Below are 14,281 nucleotides of genomic sequence, written 5' to 3' on the forward strand. Positions count from 1 at the left end.
AAGAGCTTTGTAGGTAAGGAGAAGGATTTTAAACTCTATTCTAGATTTTACAGGTAGCCAGTGCAAAGAAGCTAATACAGGAGAAATATGTTCTCTTTGGTTTGTTTTAGTTAGTACACGAGCTGCAGCATTTTGGACCAACTGGAGACTCTTAACAGACTTATTGGAGCAGCCTGATAATAAGGAATTGCAATAGTCCAGCCTAGAAGTTACAAATGCATGAACAAGTTTCTCTGCATCTTTCTGAGACACAATGTTCCTAATTTTTGCAATATTACGCAGGTGAAAATATGCAGACCTTGTCGTTAGTTTTAAGTTAGAATCGAAGGACATATCCCCATCAAAAATAACACCCAGATTCCTTACTGTGGTGCTGGAGGACAACAACATCATCCAGAGTAACAATGAGTTTAGCTATTGAGTTTCGGAGGCCTTTGGGCCCAAGTACAATAACTTTAGTTTTCTCTGAGTTTAACATCAGAAAATTGCAGATCATCCAGCTTTTTATTTCCTTAATGCACATTTGAAGTATATTTATCTACATATGAAGTAAATAAGACGATAATGGGGGCTACATTACAATTCAGACACTGTAAAGTCTCTTTTCTCGCTGGACTGTGACGTCTAGGGGTTGATTTGAATTAAACGCTGAGTTAAGGCTTAAATCTGTGTCTTTCCCTGTGTCACTGGGCACTGTGCAACTGTAGGCTCGGTAAACTAGGTCGTAAAAGCATGGGAATTAATGAATCAATGCATGACTGCACACACACCTCTTTAAAGGCATCCAGGAGGTCTCCCACTGCCTCCTTTTTGTTCAGATCCTTCATCTTCCTCTTTTTCTTTGGCACAGACACAGCAGCTAAAGGAGGAAAGATGAACACAATCAGCCTCAGATCAACACAAACACATCTGACAGGAGCGTCTTTCTATTAATGCGGGAAGAGATTTGAGCATGCTGTAACCAACCGACCTTGCATAGTAGTTTCCACAAGGGGAGGGGTGACCGTCTGGGGAGGAGGGGTGTCCTCCCTCTCCTCTGCTGTGGGAGGGAGAGGAGTGGGCACTGTTTCTGGGGCACTGTCAGCTATAGAAACCGCCTCTGCGGGAGATGGCTTTTCTTCCTTGGCAGTGGACTGGGGCACTGGGGCATCTTCTTTGATGTCCAGGGAGACTGGCGTAGCCCCCTCTGGTACCTCAGGCTCGGCGGATGCGGCCTCGATGACTGGATCAACGGGAATCTCCTGAACGGTGGGTGCAGGTGCAGGCGCAGGCTCATCAACGAGGGCAGGTGTGGCTTCGATGATGGGTGTAGGCGCTGCCTGAGCGGTTGCTGTGGAGGTCTGTATGACAGGCTGCTCGCTGACGTCAGGCTCAGCGATGGGGCTGTCGTCACACTCGGCTATACTGGCGACGGGCACCTCGGGGTCTTGAGGGGCTGGCAGCGGCAGGCCGTTGGGGAGGCGGAGCTCCTCCGGCTGTGCAATGGGAGACTCCAGAGGGTCCTCCAGGCGACTGGGGGGCAACATGACCGACGGCCTTTCTGTCTCCATTTCTGCAACACCGTTAGTGTTGGAGGGAGGTGCAAGAGGCGTGTCCAGAGAAGCAGCTTCCTCCTCTGCTTTAGCCTCCACCTCTTCCACCACTTCCTCCTCCTTTTCCTCTGTGGTTTTCTTGTCTGTTTTGTCTTTTGCAGCAGAGGTGGGGACAGGGTCGGGGAGGGGTGCAGGGTAGGCAGGCACCTCAGGCGCTGACTGGAGGGGTGGGGTGGGTTCCTTGTGAGGTGGGGGAGCATCCATCACGTCTGCAACAGGAGCACTCGGTGCAGGAGTGGGAATAGTGTCGAGAGGGACGTCCTCTGCTTCTGATAGCAGAGGTGGTGCAGGGGGCTTAGTGTTCGTGTCAGAAGGGGTGTCCCCTGTAGGGAGGGGGTCACCCTTAGCAAGTTCAGGGGTCTTTGACAGAGGAGGGGGTGTAGGTTTCCCTCTGTCATCTGTGGGATCAAAGAAAAAACGCTGTTAGCACTTCTGAAAAGCTTAATTATTACTTAACTCAAAAGTGTTTTCACAAGCCACACTTGCCCTGCCTTCAGTATATGGCTCACCACAACATCTAAAAAGGTATTTGTAGAGACTTGAAAGATGTCACATTCAACAAACATCTAAGGCTACTGTAGCTTCAAACACACTGATTTACTAGAAACACCATGTATGACACTTCTAACTCTGCTCTATGAACACCAAACTAATTTTTCATGGGATGCCAAGTGAACGTGATTCGAACTCCGAACACAAGCATTTTAAAAGTCGTTTGCTTGTCATCTTGTGGACAAAGACCTGACAAAGCATGAACTCAAGACTTAACAAATACGCATGATGATGTTTTTCTGACATATCTCGGACTTCCACAACACCTACAACACAGCCTACGGGATTATTTCTGGCATTGTTGATGACGGAGAGAAGTGGAAAAAAGACGCAGTGTTGTCTACAGCTGTGCTTTCTCAAATAAGTACAAATGCATGTGCACAAATGATCCCACAAACAAACTTGAAATAAGAAAATAAAGAAAATGAAAATGAGCTGCGATGATTACTCGACAGAAAAACATTCGCCAACTGTTTTGATAATCGATTAATCATCAAAAATGGTGTTTTCAGCCTCTTAAATATGGAGATTTCCTGCTTTTCTTTGTTTTAATATCATATTTCACTGAACATCTTTTTGGTTTTGACTGACCAAGCAAGACATTTCACTATTTTTTGACAATTTATAGACCAAATGATTAATTAATGGATCTACAAAAATAATCGGCGGATTTATCGATAATGAAAATAATAGTGAGTTACAGCTCTAAAATCAGTTTACTTTATCAAGCCTTAATTCAAACACAGTTCTGTAAAGATACCCATACACCCACCCAAAAAATGGAAAATATATAATAATATGAAAGTTATAAATGGAAAATTGTACGTGTATCTTTGTGTGACTGTGTTTAAGGCCCTGTGCATGTGGCACTCACCTGGTCTAACCACTGCTGGTGCAGCAGCAGCTGTGACGCTCTCACCGTTGGCCTGGACCGCCGCTGTACCTTCTGATATGGCTGTCTGTTTGGAGAAACACACACACCAGAAAGAAAGGTACGACCTTAGTGGTGAGGACAACGCTCATTTTTCCACTTGACTAGGGGGAAAAAACAGTTCCATGTCAGTCCCCGGTCGGACATGTGAGCCACATGTCAGACAAACATTAAGAGCAGACCGTAGATCAGTTGGATTTTGACAGGTTGTATTGTAACACGTGTACGAGGCCTGATAAACTGCAGCATTCCCTGTAAAGTAGTAACATATGGAGAGTCAATTCCTGTGCGACTGTGTGCGCTATAATAGACTAAACTGACATTTACACAGAAGAAAGTATGACCCCAGTGAAGAGGAGTTGTTGTCAGGTAACAATCATAAGACTGTATAAATAGTTTCTAGTATATATAAACTTTATGCATTAATTACTATTTTAAACCCCTACTTTTTTTTGCTACAGTGGTCTCTATTCTATATAAAGCATAAAGTAACTGTATATACTGTCTGGTGAAAGCTACCGTGGATCCAAATAAACACTAAACTTGATGCCAACATTGCACTGTATGCACCAACTCCAATGAACTGTTGAGTTTGCATGAATTGCATCAGTGTTCCTAAACTATATGCTCACTATATTTGCAATAATCTGATAACCGATATCCAAGTTTTACGACTTTTGTCCGTCGTTTCGCTCAACTTCAAGTTTAAAATTTGTCTAGAAATGAAGTAGAAACTGTAACAGTGTGCTAGTGTGTCTGGATGATGGTATCTTAGCTCACCTGTGGTGGGGTTGGGGTAGAGCCACTGCGGCCCCCGGACATAATCTCCTCTGTAATGTCTCGCCCTCCTTGGTTAGGGTCTCTTATTATGATCTACGAAGAAGGGGAGAGATCCACTGTCAGGGTGAGAACGCAAATGTTTACAGACAGGAATGACTTGACTTCGGAGGACACGAGGAACTGGGTGAATTCCTGCCTGAAGAAGAATGGCAAAGGGTTAAAATTTTCAGCAGTGTGTAAAAGGAGAGTGGCCTTCCCATGATGCAACGCCCTTTTCTCTGTCCGTGACTCGCTAGCTCTTATTCAATGAAAGCTACATTTCTGTCATTGTGAACACTGAGGCACGCAAAATCCAAACACTAACCGCAATGCAAATTCCTCTGCTGCACAACTGAATGTGCTTCCGCCAGTTTAGTCGCCACTAATGTGGTTTGAGTGAGCCGAGGATCTAGTTGATCAACTTTAAGGCAAATTTTTCAAACTACTTCCACTGCTGGTTTAAGTTATTGTGAAAATGCCTGAGTCCAATGAAGGCAACCACACACACACACATAACACTCCTGGCAGCGCTGGAGAGAAAGTCTGATCAAGGAGTGCCCATATATTACAAACACATAGTTTCTATTCAGCTCTCTTTTTTTCTCTCACTCACACTCTACATAGTTACTGTAGGAAGTCAGAGCTGTCATGAAACTGGTATGAGCCACAGCGCTGCTAAACAAAGTGACATACTCTGTCTCTGGACAAGGATTACACTGTAAAAGTTAACAGTGAGCTGCTACAGCGTTGCTGCTGCTGCTCCTTGGCCTACTTTGGACTTTATAAGAACAACAATATTGTAGCTACTGACCTTTTACTGGTTCAACTCCTCTCTCGGAGCATTACAAACCCTAGCGGGCCTCTCTCATCCTGGGGCTGCAGTAGCTTGTTCCAGCCGACTCGGGGGCTGGACTTTAAATCCCAGAAAAGCAGAATGGTGGGTGGACGTAGCCAGTGGATGTTTTATCGCAGTTTAATTCACACACATGTGTGATAAGGCTGTGATAAGAGTGCTACGGGCCGGCAGAAAAGGACAGAGCAGGGCTGGGCCTGACTGTCAGTAAGCTAGCTAGCAACTTAAATCACTCTCTCTCTCATATGCTGAACAGAACAGGGAGGGGAATAAAAGGATAAAGCGACTGGCCTTGTAAAGCTATGGTATTGGAATGCGCAACCCCTCCCACTGAGACTAACAGACAGTTAAAGGGGCCGGAGAGTGAAGGAGGGGCAGAGTAGGGGAGAATGGGAGGGTTTCCAGGAAGAAAAAAAAAGTTAGCGTTATCAAATGAGCTGCAGCGAGCAAAAGAAACTCCCCCTTTCCTCATTCTCTCTGAGTGCCCTGTCATCCTGCACACTCAAGTCTCTCCTCTTTCTTTTTTTTTTTTTAAGGCTCACCCCTCCTGAGAGCAGAGGAAACTAGAACAGGAGGAGGAGGAGGAGTGGGGTGCCACAGCAGCAGAGGAAGGCTGGTTTGGTTAGCCCTTCCGGCTTAGAAGGGGGAGGAGACCGGGGGCCACGTGGAGCTGAGCTATGTGCTGACATGTCCTTCACCCCCCTCCGGGTTTTTCTCTTTGACACACAGCAGAGAGAGAGCAGAAGAGTAGGGGATAAGGAAAAAGGGGCAATTTGCAAAGTTACAACTTTTGCATGTAACCAGGTACTAAAAAGGGCAAAACAAATTGAGGCAGTCCATACACACTCTATCTTCTCTATCAAACTTACATGCAACTACATAAAGGTTGAGAATTCATGGGATTCTAGGCCTACTGTGTTCTGTGAATTGATGATCACAGCCTGGCCACACAAGAGCCTTGTGTTCTTTAAAAAGACACCAAATCTCTACCCAAGAATGCAAACACCCGTGTGTAATTAATTATGCACATGCAAATGCCTTAACATAGCCTCATGGCTGAAGCCCTAACATTACCCACTCCTCCAGTCATCTTGAGTTTACTATGGGATGTTTGTGACAGAGACAGCGACTGTGAAGCGGCCCTTGAAGCAAGTGTTATAGCATCAGCCGGGGGGGCCCATGGGAACGAGCCAAAGTCCATCCCAGGCGACCTCAGTCACTGATAAGCAGCCAAGTCCCCCAGAGAGAGGGACCAGACATCATGCCAGTCTTGCAGCAAAAGAATCCAAGCATTGAACACTAGCCCCATGTTCCTGGTAATGGATTAAAGGATTGACTCTATACTAAACCTTAAAAGATGATTTATTATAAGTGGAAAATTATTCTATCTTATTCCTTTCAACAGAGCAGACACTCTATTTGGGAAGTCACATACAACCTGTGGCAAAAGCTCAAGACGCACTGACACAGTTGAAGCACAGGGCAACGAAGCGAAAAAACAAACAGAGCCAGGAGATAAAACATGTTCAAATAGCTAGAGATTGTCCCTCTTGTGACTTTTACACAGATGATTAGAGTAGAATAAAATAAACACAAAACTTGCACTTGAATGTCAAAAGTAGGTTCTTGTGGAAAAAGGTTGAAAAACAACCCAACAGTCCAGAAGACAGAATGTTTTATAATCAGAGCAGGAGTCAAACGTAACCAGCATCACTGGAGTGCAAATGCAAAAGCGATGATTACACGAGAGGCACAAAGCGGGGCTAGTTCACAGCGAGCTACCACATACCAGGCGAGGGCCATCTTAGAGAGGAGAGGAAACACTAGACATACTGTAGAAGTGGGGAAATGTCGTTCAGTAGCTCAGTCTTACAGCACACCGAGTTAAGGTCAAGTTCACCACTATCTGTTTCAATCGGTGAACTGAACTCTACGTCCAGACTCAAGAATGACTCTGGAATCATATTCAGAGAGGTTGCGACACCGCTGACGAGCTGCATTATCTCAAAACCACAGGGTCATTGCATTACTTTAGAGAGTTTTGACTATTTGTTCATACTGCTGCGAGGGAGTCGTAAAACAAACAACTTTTGCACTGAAAAGGCCAATCCACCCCCTCAAAAAGAGTCATTGCCTACAGGGACTCTTGTGTCAAGTTCAAAACAATTATTAATTTGTACGATGTGAAGATTGCATGTCACACTTATCTTGATCAAAATAATTTAATAGGAATTAAAAAAATTTTAATGGCACTTAAAACATACTGGAATCGCTTAAGTACCGTAATTTTCGCACTATAAGTTGCACCTACAAACCTTCAAATTTCTCAAAAGCCGACCGTGCGCCTTTTAATCCGGTGCTCCTTATATATGGACCAATATTGAGCCACAACAGGTCTCCAACTACGGTGAGCAGCCGCCGACTCTATTTTCCCCCGTAGAAGAAGTAACGTGCAGTGCATGTTGAGATATACGACTGCGTGAAGCGTGCCGTTTAATTTCCATGTGTGTGTTTGTGTAAAGAGCCCAAAATGGCTCCTGTTAAGAGACACGCTTACGACGCAGAGTTTACACTCAAGGCCATTAGTCACGCAGTAGAACACGGGAATAGAGCAGCAGCCAGAGAGTTGAACATGAACCAATCAATGGTGCGGAAGTGGCGGAAGCAACAAGACGACCTCCCCTGACTGTTTTGTTGACATTCCCTTTAGCGCAGCTCCATCTAATGGATGCAGAACGTAACCCCAGCCTCGACTGCAGCGTCTGTTCTATGCATCTTATGATGCGGTGCGCCTTATATATGAGAAAAGTTTCAAAATAAGACATTCATTGAAGGTGCTCCTTATAATGTGGTGCGCCTTGTAATGCGGAAAATACGGTACATTTTATTAAACCAATATTGTCATTTCATCATAGATAAGATTAACAGATTAGAGATTGGATTGGACATGTTGGACACTTTTATTAAAAGAGTATTTTACTTATTTAACATCGCAGTTTTATAAAATTGTTGGACTAATGATTGGAAGTAAATGCAACAAAAGTTTCAGGTGTGTTATGCTAGTAGTGGCTAATGTAGCCTGGAGCAGATGGCCTCAAACAGGCATGATGAGCGGTCTTCAGCAGTCTTGTAAGCGCTATACTTTGTTACCTACCTAAACCATCTACAGTTGATAAACCTGGGAACTAAATGAATCTGCGAGCTCGTATTTTATTTGCATTTGGTCGCCTTTGCTTTTGAAAGATTTCCAGCGGCCTGAGACGCGAGCCCGGCCAGTCATGAGCTTTCATTTAATATGGAGCGTGTCTGAGACAATGACTGCACAGTACAAGATGGCCGCGGTTGATGTGGACGTGGGGGAAACTCTCTGATATGTTCCGTATTTAAGAATATTTCGCTGCGATCACATGAATTCATTGTTTATAAAATCCCATGAAATGCAATGATTTGGCAAATGATGTTCAGAGCTAAAACAAAGTCACTGCCAGACTGTGCACAGGTTTCCTTTCCCCAGTATATGTGTAAATATGATTTAAGAGATGTGTTTCAGTTAACCGTACAAAAACCTAAAAAGACGCGTAAATGTATTTCCATTGAGTGTTAAATTATGGGACAATGCTAAACTTTATTTAAGACCGACAAACTCACTTAAAAAATAAAACGTTTCTAAAACAATGAGGGTTACAACTATGATTTTTATCTCATTATTGCCGCATTTCTGCCTTTGATCATTACTTAACTGTTAATTACTTGTTTATTCTGACTTGTTTTGCTTACTAGATTGTATACACTGCTTATACGTATGTATTGTGTATAATAGCCGAATAAAAATACATGACCTTGAGTGTTTGGTGCTGGAATTGTCTCATATAGAAAAACATTGATATGATGGATTCATACATAACATAAAATAACAGTGCCAGTAAAAGCACCTGCCCTACACTGATAAACAGATCTTGTCCAAACAGCGCTGATAACAAAAGTTTCCATCGTGTTTAACAATATAAAAAAAAGCCTGTTCTTTGCGGTGAGACGCCATAAGTAAGTACGTAATGTGTAAAACCTGAACCAGGTATCTATTCTCCAATAAGCTAGTTTATGTAATGTATTGTGTAGTAGCACGTTGACTGTACCTGTCTGCGTTCCCGTTTGGTGGGGATGTGTTGGGGAGGCTGAGGTGGTGGTTGCTGCTGTTGAGGGGCCGGGTTCATAATAACCGGTGCAGGCTGCACCGAGGGGGTGAACTGAGGCTGTGCGGGGTAGTAGGCCCCTGCTGTGGATCAGACAGAGAGAAGAATGTAAAGCAACACATACGGACTTGATCCTATAGGCATAACCTGACACAAACACATCAGCCTGTTGCACACAGACCATACACACACAGTTGTTTGACAGTGTTTACACAACGCCATTACAGTCTACATCACTAATGCCCTGAAAGTCCTGTGAGGCTACTTTGAGGCAGTTAGAAAGGCTCCATTTAAAAAGTGAAGGTTTCATTTCTTGATGATTTGCAGTGCAACAGCTGCAGTTTTATGACCATGGCAAAGTTAAAATGTCATGATAGTGAGGTAATTTTCTTTTTTTTAAAAGTACTAAAGTCTTCCTCCTGCCAACTGAGGATGTATCACATTTAAGGAATCCGTCAAATTCTCCACCTAACCGAATTTCTTAAGAGATAAAACAATAAAAATGTGGTTAAAATTAAAAATATATATATTCCTGGATTACAGAAAAAAACAGTCTTCATGTTTGGGCTTTAGTGTTCCTGATAATATCCCACAAAAAACAACCTTTTATTTCTCCGTCGTTCTTGAAAAGTTTTCCGTCCACACTGACTCTGTTCCAAGAAACATCTGCGTCCACACGAAACAAGTGAAAGCGGCTAAAAATGCTGTAATAAATGTGCCAGGCCTGGATGTGGCGCTGTAACTGCCACAGAAATACACCAACAACAGAGAAGAAGAGAGGGAGCGCCACTGTTGTGTATAATCATAATACGCACACCAGAGACACCAAATCTGGAGACTTCCCAAACCGTCATCCTTCCTACAGAGACATCGGTCCGTTTCTGGTGTTAGTGGAGACTTTTGTGGTGTTTCGGTGACTCTGATGCACGAATCACTCTGCAGTTAGTGTCCTCACTGAGAAGCGGGTGCTGCTGTGAGCCCTTTCCCCGTCTCAAAGCACTCACAGGCGGGCACTTTCTTGCTACTTTTCGCAACTTTCTTGGCGACTTCATTTATAAAAAGCTACTAGCGACCAATTAAGCGACTTAATCAGAGCATCAGGGAAAAGGGAGAAATATCTGGTCGGCCTAATTCATTCCCATGCAGCCGCTAAGAGTCCAGTTCGGTAAACAGTCTACGGGTCCGTCTCTCTCCTCTCACGCAGCAGCACTGTTGTCGTTATGTGACGCCGCGGGGTTTAGAGGTCCGAGGTGGGGAGATGACAGCAACGTAATGCTGTTGCGCCGTCCATATGACAACGCCACTGGGACCGTTCTCAAATATTCCAACTCTGGGAGCTGGTTACAACAAAAGACCGTTTTAAGGCTGCAATAACGCCGGCTGCGTGTGGATGGTCGGCCTGATCGATACTAAAAACGTGCAGTTACCCCGTGTGGACAGGGCCTTAAAAAGGGACAAACACGGATCTCTTTTAAGTACATTCAGACAAAGTTATCCATTAGATTATTATACCACAAACTGTGTCAGCACAGTCATAAGTGTAACAATGGGAAACATGTTATTAATGTATGGCCATATCTCCCTCCTGTTCCAATAAAACAGAGTCTTACTTTAGTGTAAGTGTGAACAGACGCAAATCAGATTCCGTCTCGCTTCACAATCTGCTGCAGCGACCTATTATTTCCATCATCGATCTATATATATATATATATATATATATATATACGCACGGTATAAGCTTCATTCATTCAGCAGTAGAATCTGATTGGTATCGGCCGATCCGCTCAACCCAGGTATCGTATCGGACTGGATCGGTGCATCTCTAGTTCAAATCGAGTGGAATTTGTATTTTTTTTAAACAAAATCCATCGTTTCATTTGATGTTGCCTTTCAAAAGAAGAGGTAGAAAGTTAAAGTGTTCACTGTGTGTAAAATTCACATCCCTGTGCACGTATTTACCGAGCACAACTCTGGTCTTCTCTGTTCTGCTGTGATTTTAGTGACGTACCATGATTTTATGACATTTTCAATATTAGGGACCTTATCATTTCTTATTTAAGAGGTTTGTTTTTACACTAAAAAAAAAGCTGTGACTGATCTGTGATGCAATTAAAAATATTTTATGTAATTTCAGTGTGTTTTTAGTGCAATTTTAAGAGTTTTAAGGATAATTATTGGAATAATATCTTGAATCACAATTTCTTGGTTAGGTTAATCTTGACATATCGTCCTATTCCAACTCCAATTGCTTAATTTCCACCAATCTACCTTTCTACTGTATCTATCTATCTATCTATCTATCTACTGTATCTACTGTATCTATCCATCTACTGTATCTATCCATCTACTGTATCTATCTATCTACTGTATCTATCTTTCAACTGCCTTTGTATGCTTTTTTGCCGTCTCAAGAATCTCCCTTCATATCACATCTGAAGGCAACAGTTACCAGAAGCAGCAAGGCACCAGAAGGCCCCACAGGTACAATAGGCCCTCAGACATGACTCAGCAGCCTCTCTCCTCTGCCTGCATAGGTGCCCCTTAACTCTGAAAGCAATGAATCTTTCTAGTGCTCACAAGCGTGAACATTGCACACATCTTGCTGCCAACATGACCAAGAAAAAAAAATCAGTTTCCACAAGTTCAAAGAACCTCTATAAGCCTACGTAATGTCAACAAGATATCCAACCACTTAGTAACGTTACCTGGCCTCAGCTACAGTTCAGAAGTTGTATCCCACTTTCAAAGCACTGGGGCAAAAAAAAGAGGAAATCCAGAGACTGCAAAGGCTTCTTCTTGCAGCGCGACTGTAGCTAGCTCCTGCTCTGCCTCTCTCCCCCCCTTTGCATGCATTTCAGTCTAACTCACATTACTGAGTCTGCATTGTTGACCAGGAGCAGCACGGCCTAAATATAGTCAAAACCCCACACCGGCTGGGGGAAGAGAACTAGCGAGCGGGAAAGGGAGGGTATACAGACCGAGAGGGAGAACAGGAGCATGCTCAATATCCGAAAGCCAGAAGGCAGAATTACACTTTTCTTGGACAGTGTTCCCAATACTCTAAATAAGAGGCTTGAGATATGACCCCCAAAGTGCAGGAGAGCCGAGAGAGCAAAAGAAGGGGGGGGGGGGGGCTTCAAAGAGATGCACCGTCTCGACGACACCTACCCTCAGAGTCCTGCTGCTCTTGAGACCCACGATTCCCCATGCCGAATGCCTGTGGAATGCCAAACTGCGTATGGACAAAAAAAGGGAGAGGGGGTTTCTCTGCAAACCCCCTCTCTAACTTTTTCCTGTCCTCTCTACAGGTGCCCTCTCAGAATGACTTCTTTTAATGCTCAGCCCTCCCCTCTTCCAGCGTGTCTCTGTTTTTGCTCCTCCCTCTGACCTTCCTGATTCCTCTCTGCCTTTCACTTTTTTTCCCCTCTCTCCACCTTCCTCCCTCTACCCCCCTCTACAGTGCACTGGCAGTGCGAGCTAAGCTATTCAGTAGTGTCATTCAGAGTGGCTCCGTTTTGCCTGAAGACCCCTCTTATCTCTCCACCCTGAATAAGTCGGCTGATCCACACTGGCATCACAACCCACTACAAAGGGGGGTGGGTTGTGAGTATGTAAATGTCTGTGGGATGAGTTAAGCAAACCACTCAAGTTGGAGGGGGTGGGAGTATAAAAATAGTCACGGTACTCCGTCAGCACAGTGTATGTGTGTGTGTGATTTTACCTGACTGCTAGAAAAGGACTCAATGGTCAGTCAGACCACTTAAAGGACCAGAGAGGGGTGTTGAAATGATATTCTGGGAGTGTTACTATGCAGTAACCAGAATGTTGTGGTGGGCATTGTAGGTCCTAAAGGCAAAGAGTGTAACCATTTCCAGATGTACACAATATTTGAATCACTCTCTTGTCTCTGTGACACGGTGGAAACCTGAAACAACCTCTTCACTCTCAAAGCCCATATGAGACCAAAGTTTGAGAAACACACCGTCAGATGATCGGTAATTTAGGATCATGTGCCAACCTCATGTCACGGCATGCCATGTGATTGGCCGAATGACCAATGAGACGCGTGGTATCCAATCCAAAACACCTGGGACATTATGTCCTGTGCAGTCACACTAAATATCTGGCACGAGTAGCGACAAAGGCGCTGTCATACCACTGCTATTGTGAAGAGAGTAATTAATCTGGACGGAAAATAGAAATCCACTGAATTAGCACCGGGCCTGACAAGAGTCACACCGATAAACATAACAGACACATGAGACATATTTTTGGTGTACTGCCATAAGGAGAAAAAGCAAGAAAGTGATTTAAAGGAGACTTGTTTGGAATTAAAAATGGTGTTTATGTGAAGCCTGTTCAAACTCTGGTGAGCACTAACCCGCTGCACTCTGAACACGAACCCTGTGGTGCAGTAAGAACGAATGCAGATCAAGTGGTTCAGGTCATAAAAATTTACTTTCTGATTAACAGCGAATAGGTTGCAGATGAGTCAATACAACATCATTAATGCGGAAAATATGAATTACATTGATGTAAATCCCGCAGAGACAACGCAACATTTTCATCCGACATCAGTGCGTCCCCATTAAAAGAGCAGCCGAACTTCATTGGTTATTTCAGAAGGTAAACGTTTAGTTGCGTTTCCTCCGTCAAGTTTATAACTACGGTTTTTAGTTTTGCTGCTTGCACGATATTTGCTGCAGTGACATCACCTCATACATCAAAACAATAGGCTGCATATTTTCAAAAGCAGCATATCCTACAGGGACTGGTAGAGGGGGGTGAAATAAATGTCCATGTGGGTGCGGTTCTCTTATTTGGAGAAAATAATTAATTCAGGTGAGTGGTGGGTGGATGATTTAGTACATGCAGACTTGGATAGCGTCAGAGCCGTTCCACACATCACAAACACAAACGAACAATAAAATATCAAGTCCAGTATATACAGTATAGTCCAGACCGAAACCCCTGAAGCTGTTTATACATTAAATGCATTGAGACGTTAACACTTTTATCCAAGGCAACTTACAATAAGTGCATTCAACCATGTGGATAAAACCTAAATATTGCATTACTCAAAATATGCTGCTGTTAAGGGAAAAGTACTAAATCATCTCTCATATGCCATCTCAAATTTACAAAAGGTACTGCATCCTCTAAACCAGGTGTCTCAAACTAATCCAGTAAAGGGTCGCTGTGGCTGCAGGTTTTCATCCCAACCGAGCAAGAACACACCTAATCCAACGAATCCTACTGTGTGAAGGTGATTCAGTTGGTTGAATAAGTCGAGTCAGGTGTGTTCTTGCTTGGTTGGGATGAAAACCTGCAGCCACAGCGACCC

General features: G+C 43.7%; 1 protein-coding gene across 7 annotated transcripts in view; it reads right to left on the bottom strand.

Annotated features, from left to right (window-relative positions):
• eif4g1b (eukaryotic translation initiation factor 4 gamma, 1b) overlaps positions 1 to 14,281 on the bottom strand; it is a 42,283-nt gene that overhangs the window by 14,191 nt on the left and 13,811 nt on the right. For 4 of the 7 annotated variants that reach the window (XM_083913827.1, XM_083913826.1, XM_083913825.1 and 1 more), the window contains 5 exons: positions 8,881 to 9,020; positions 3,856 to 3,948; positions 3,019 to 3,103; positions 971 to 1,990; positions 771 to 859 (listed from right to left, as the gene is read on the bottom strand). In XM_083913827.1, coding sequence (XP_083769953.1) covers positions 771 to 859; positions 971 to 1,990; positions 3,019 to 3,103; positions 3,856 to 3,948; positions 8,881 to 9,020 — 1,427 coding nt within the window. Of the gene's footprint in view, positions 1 to 770; positions 860 to 970; positions 1,991 to 3,018; positions 3,104 to 3,855; positions 3,949 to 4,705; positions 5,047 to 8,880; positions 9,021 to 11,642; positions 11,766 to 12,105; positions 12,337 to 14,281 lie in introns of those variants that run through there. The other 3 variants (XM_083913828.1, XM_083913829.1, XM_083913830.1) reach the window with 3 other exon arrangements.

Source organism: Echiichthys vipera (genome assembly GCF_963691815.1).
Source record: "Echiichthys vipera genome assembly, chromosome: 5".
NCBI lineage: Eukaryota > Metazoa > Chordata > Actinopteri > Perciformes > Trachinidae > Echiichthys > Echiichthys vipera.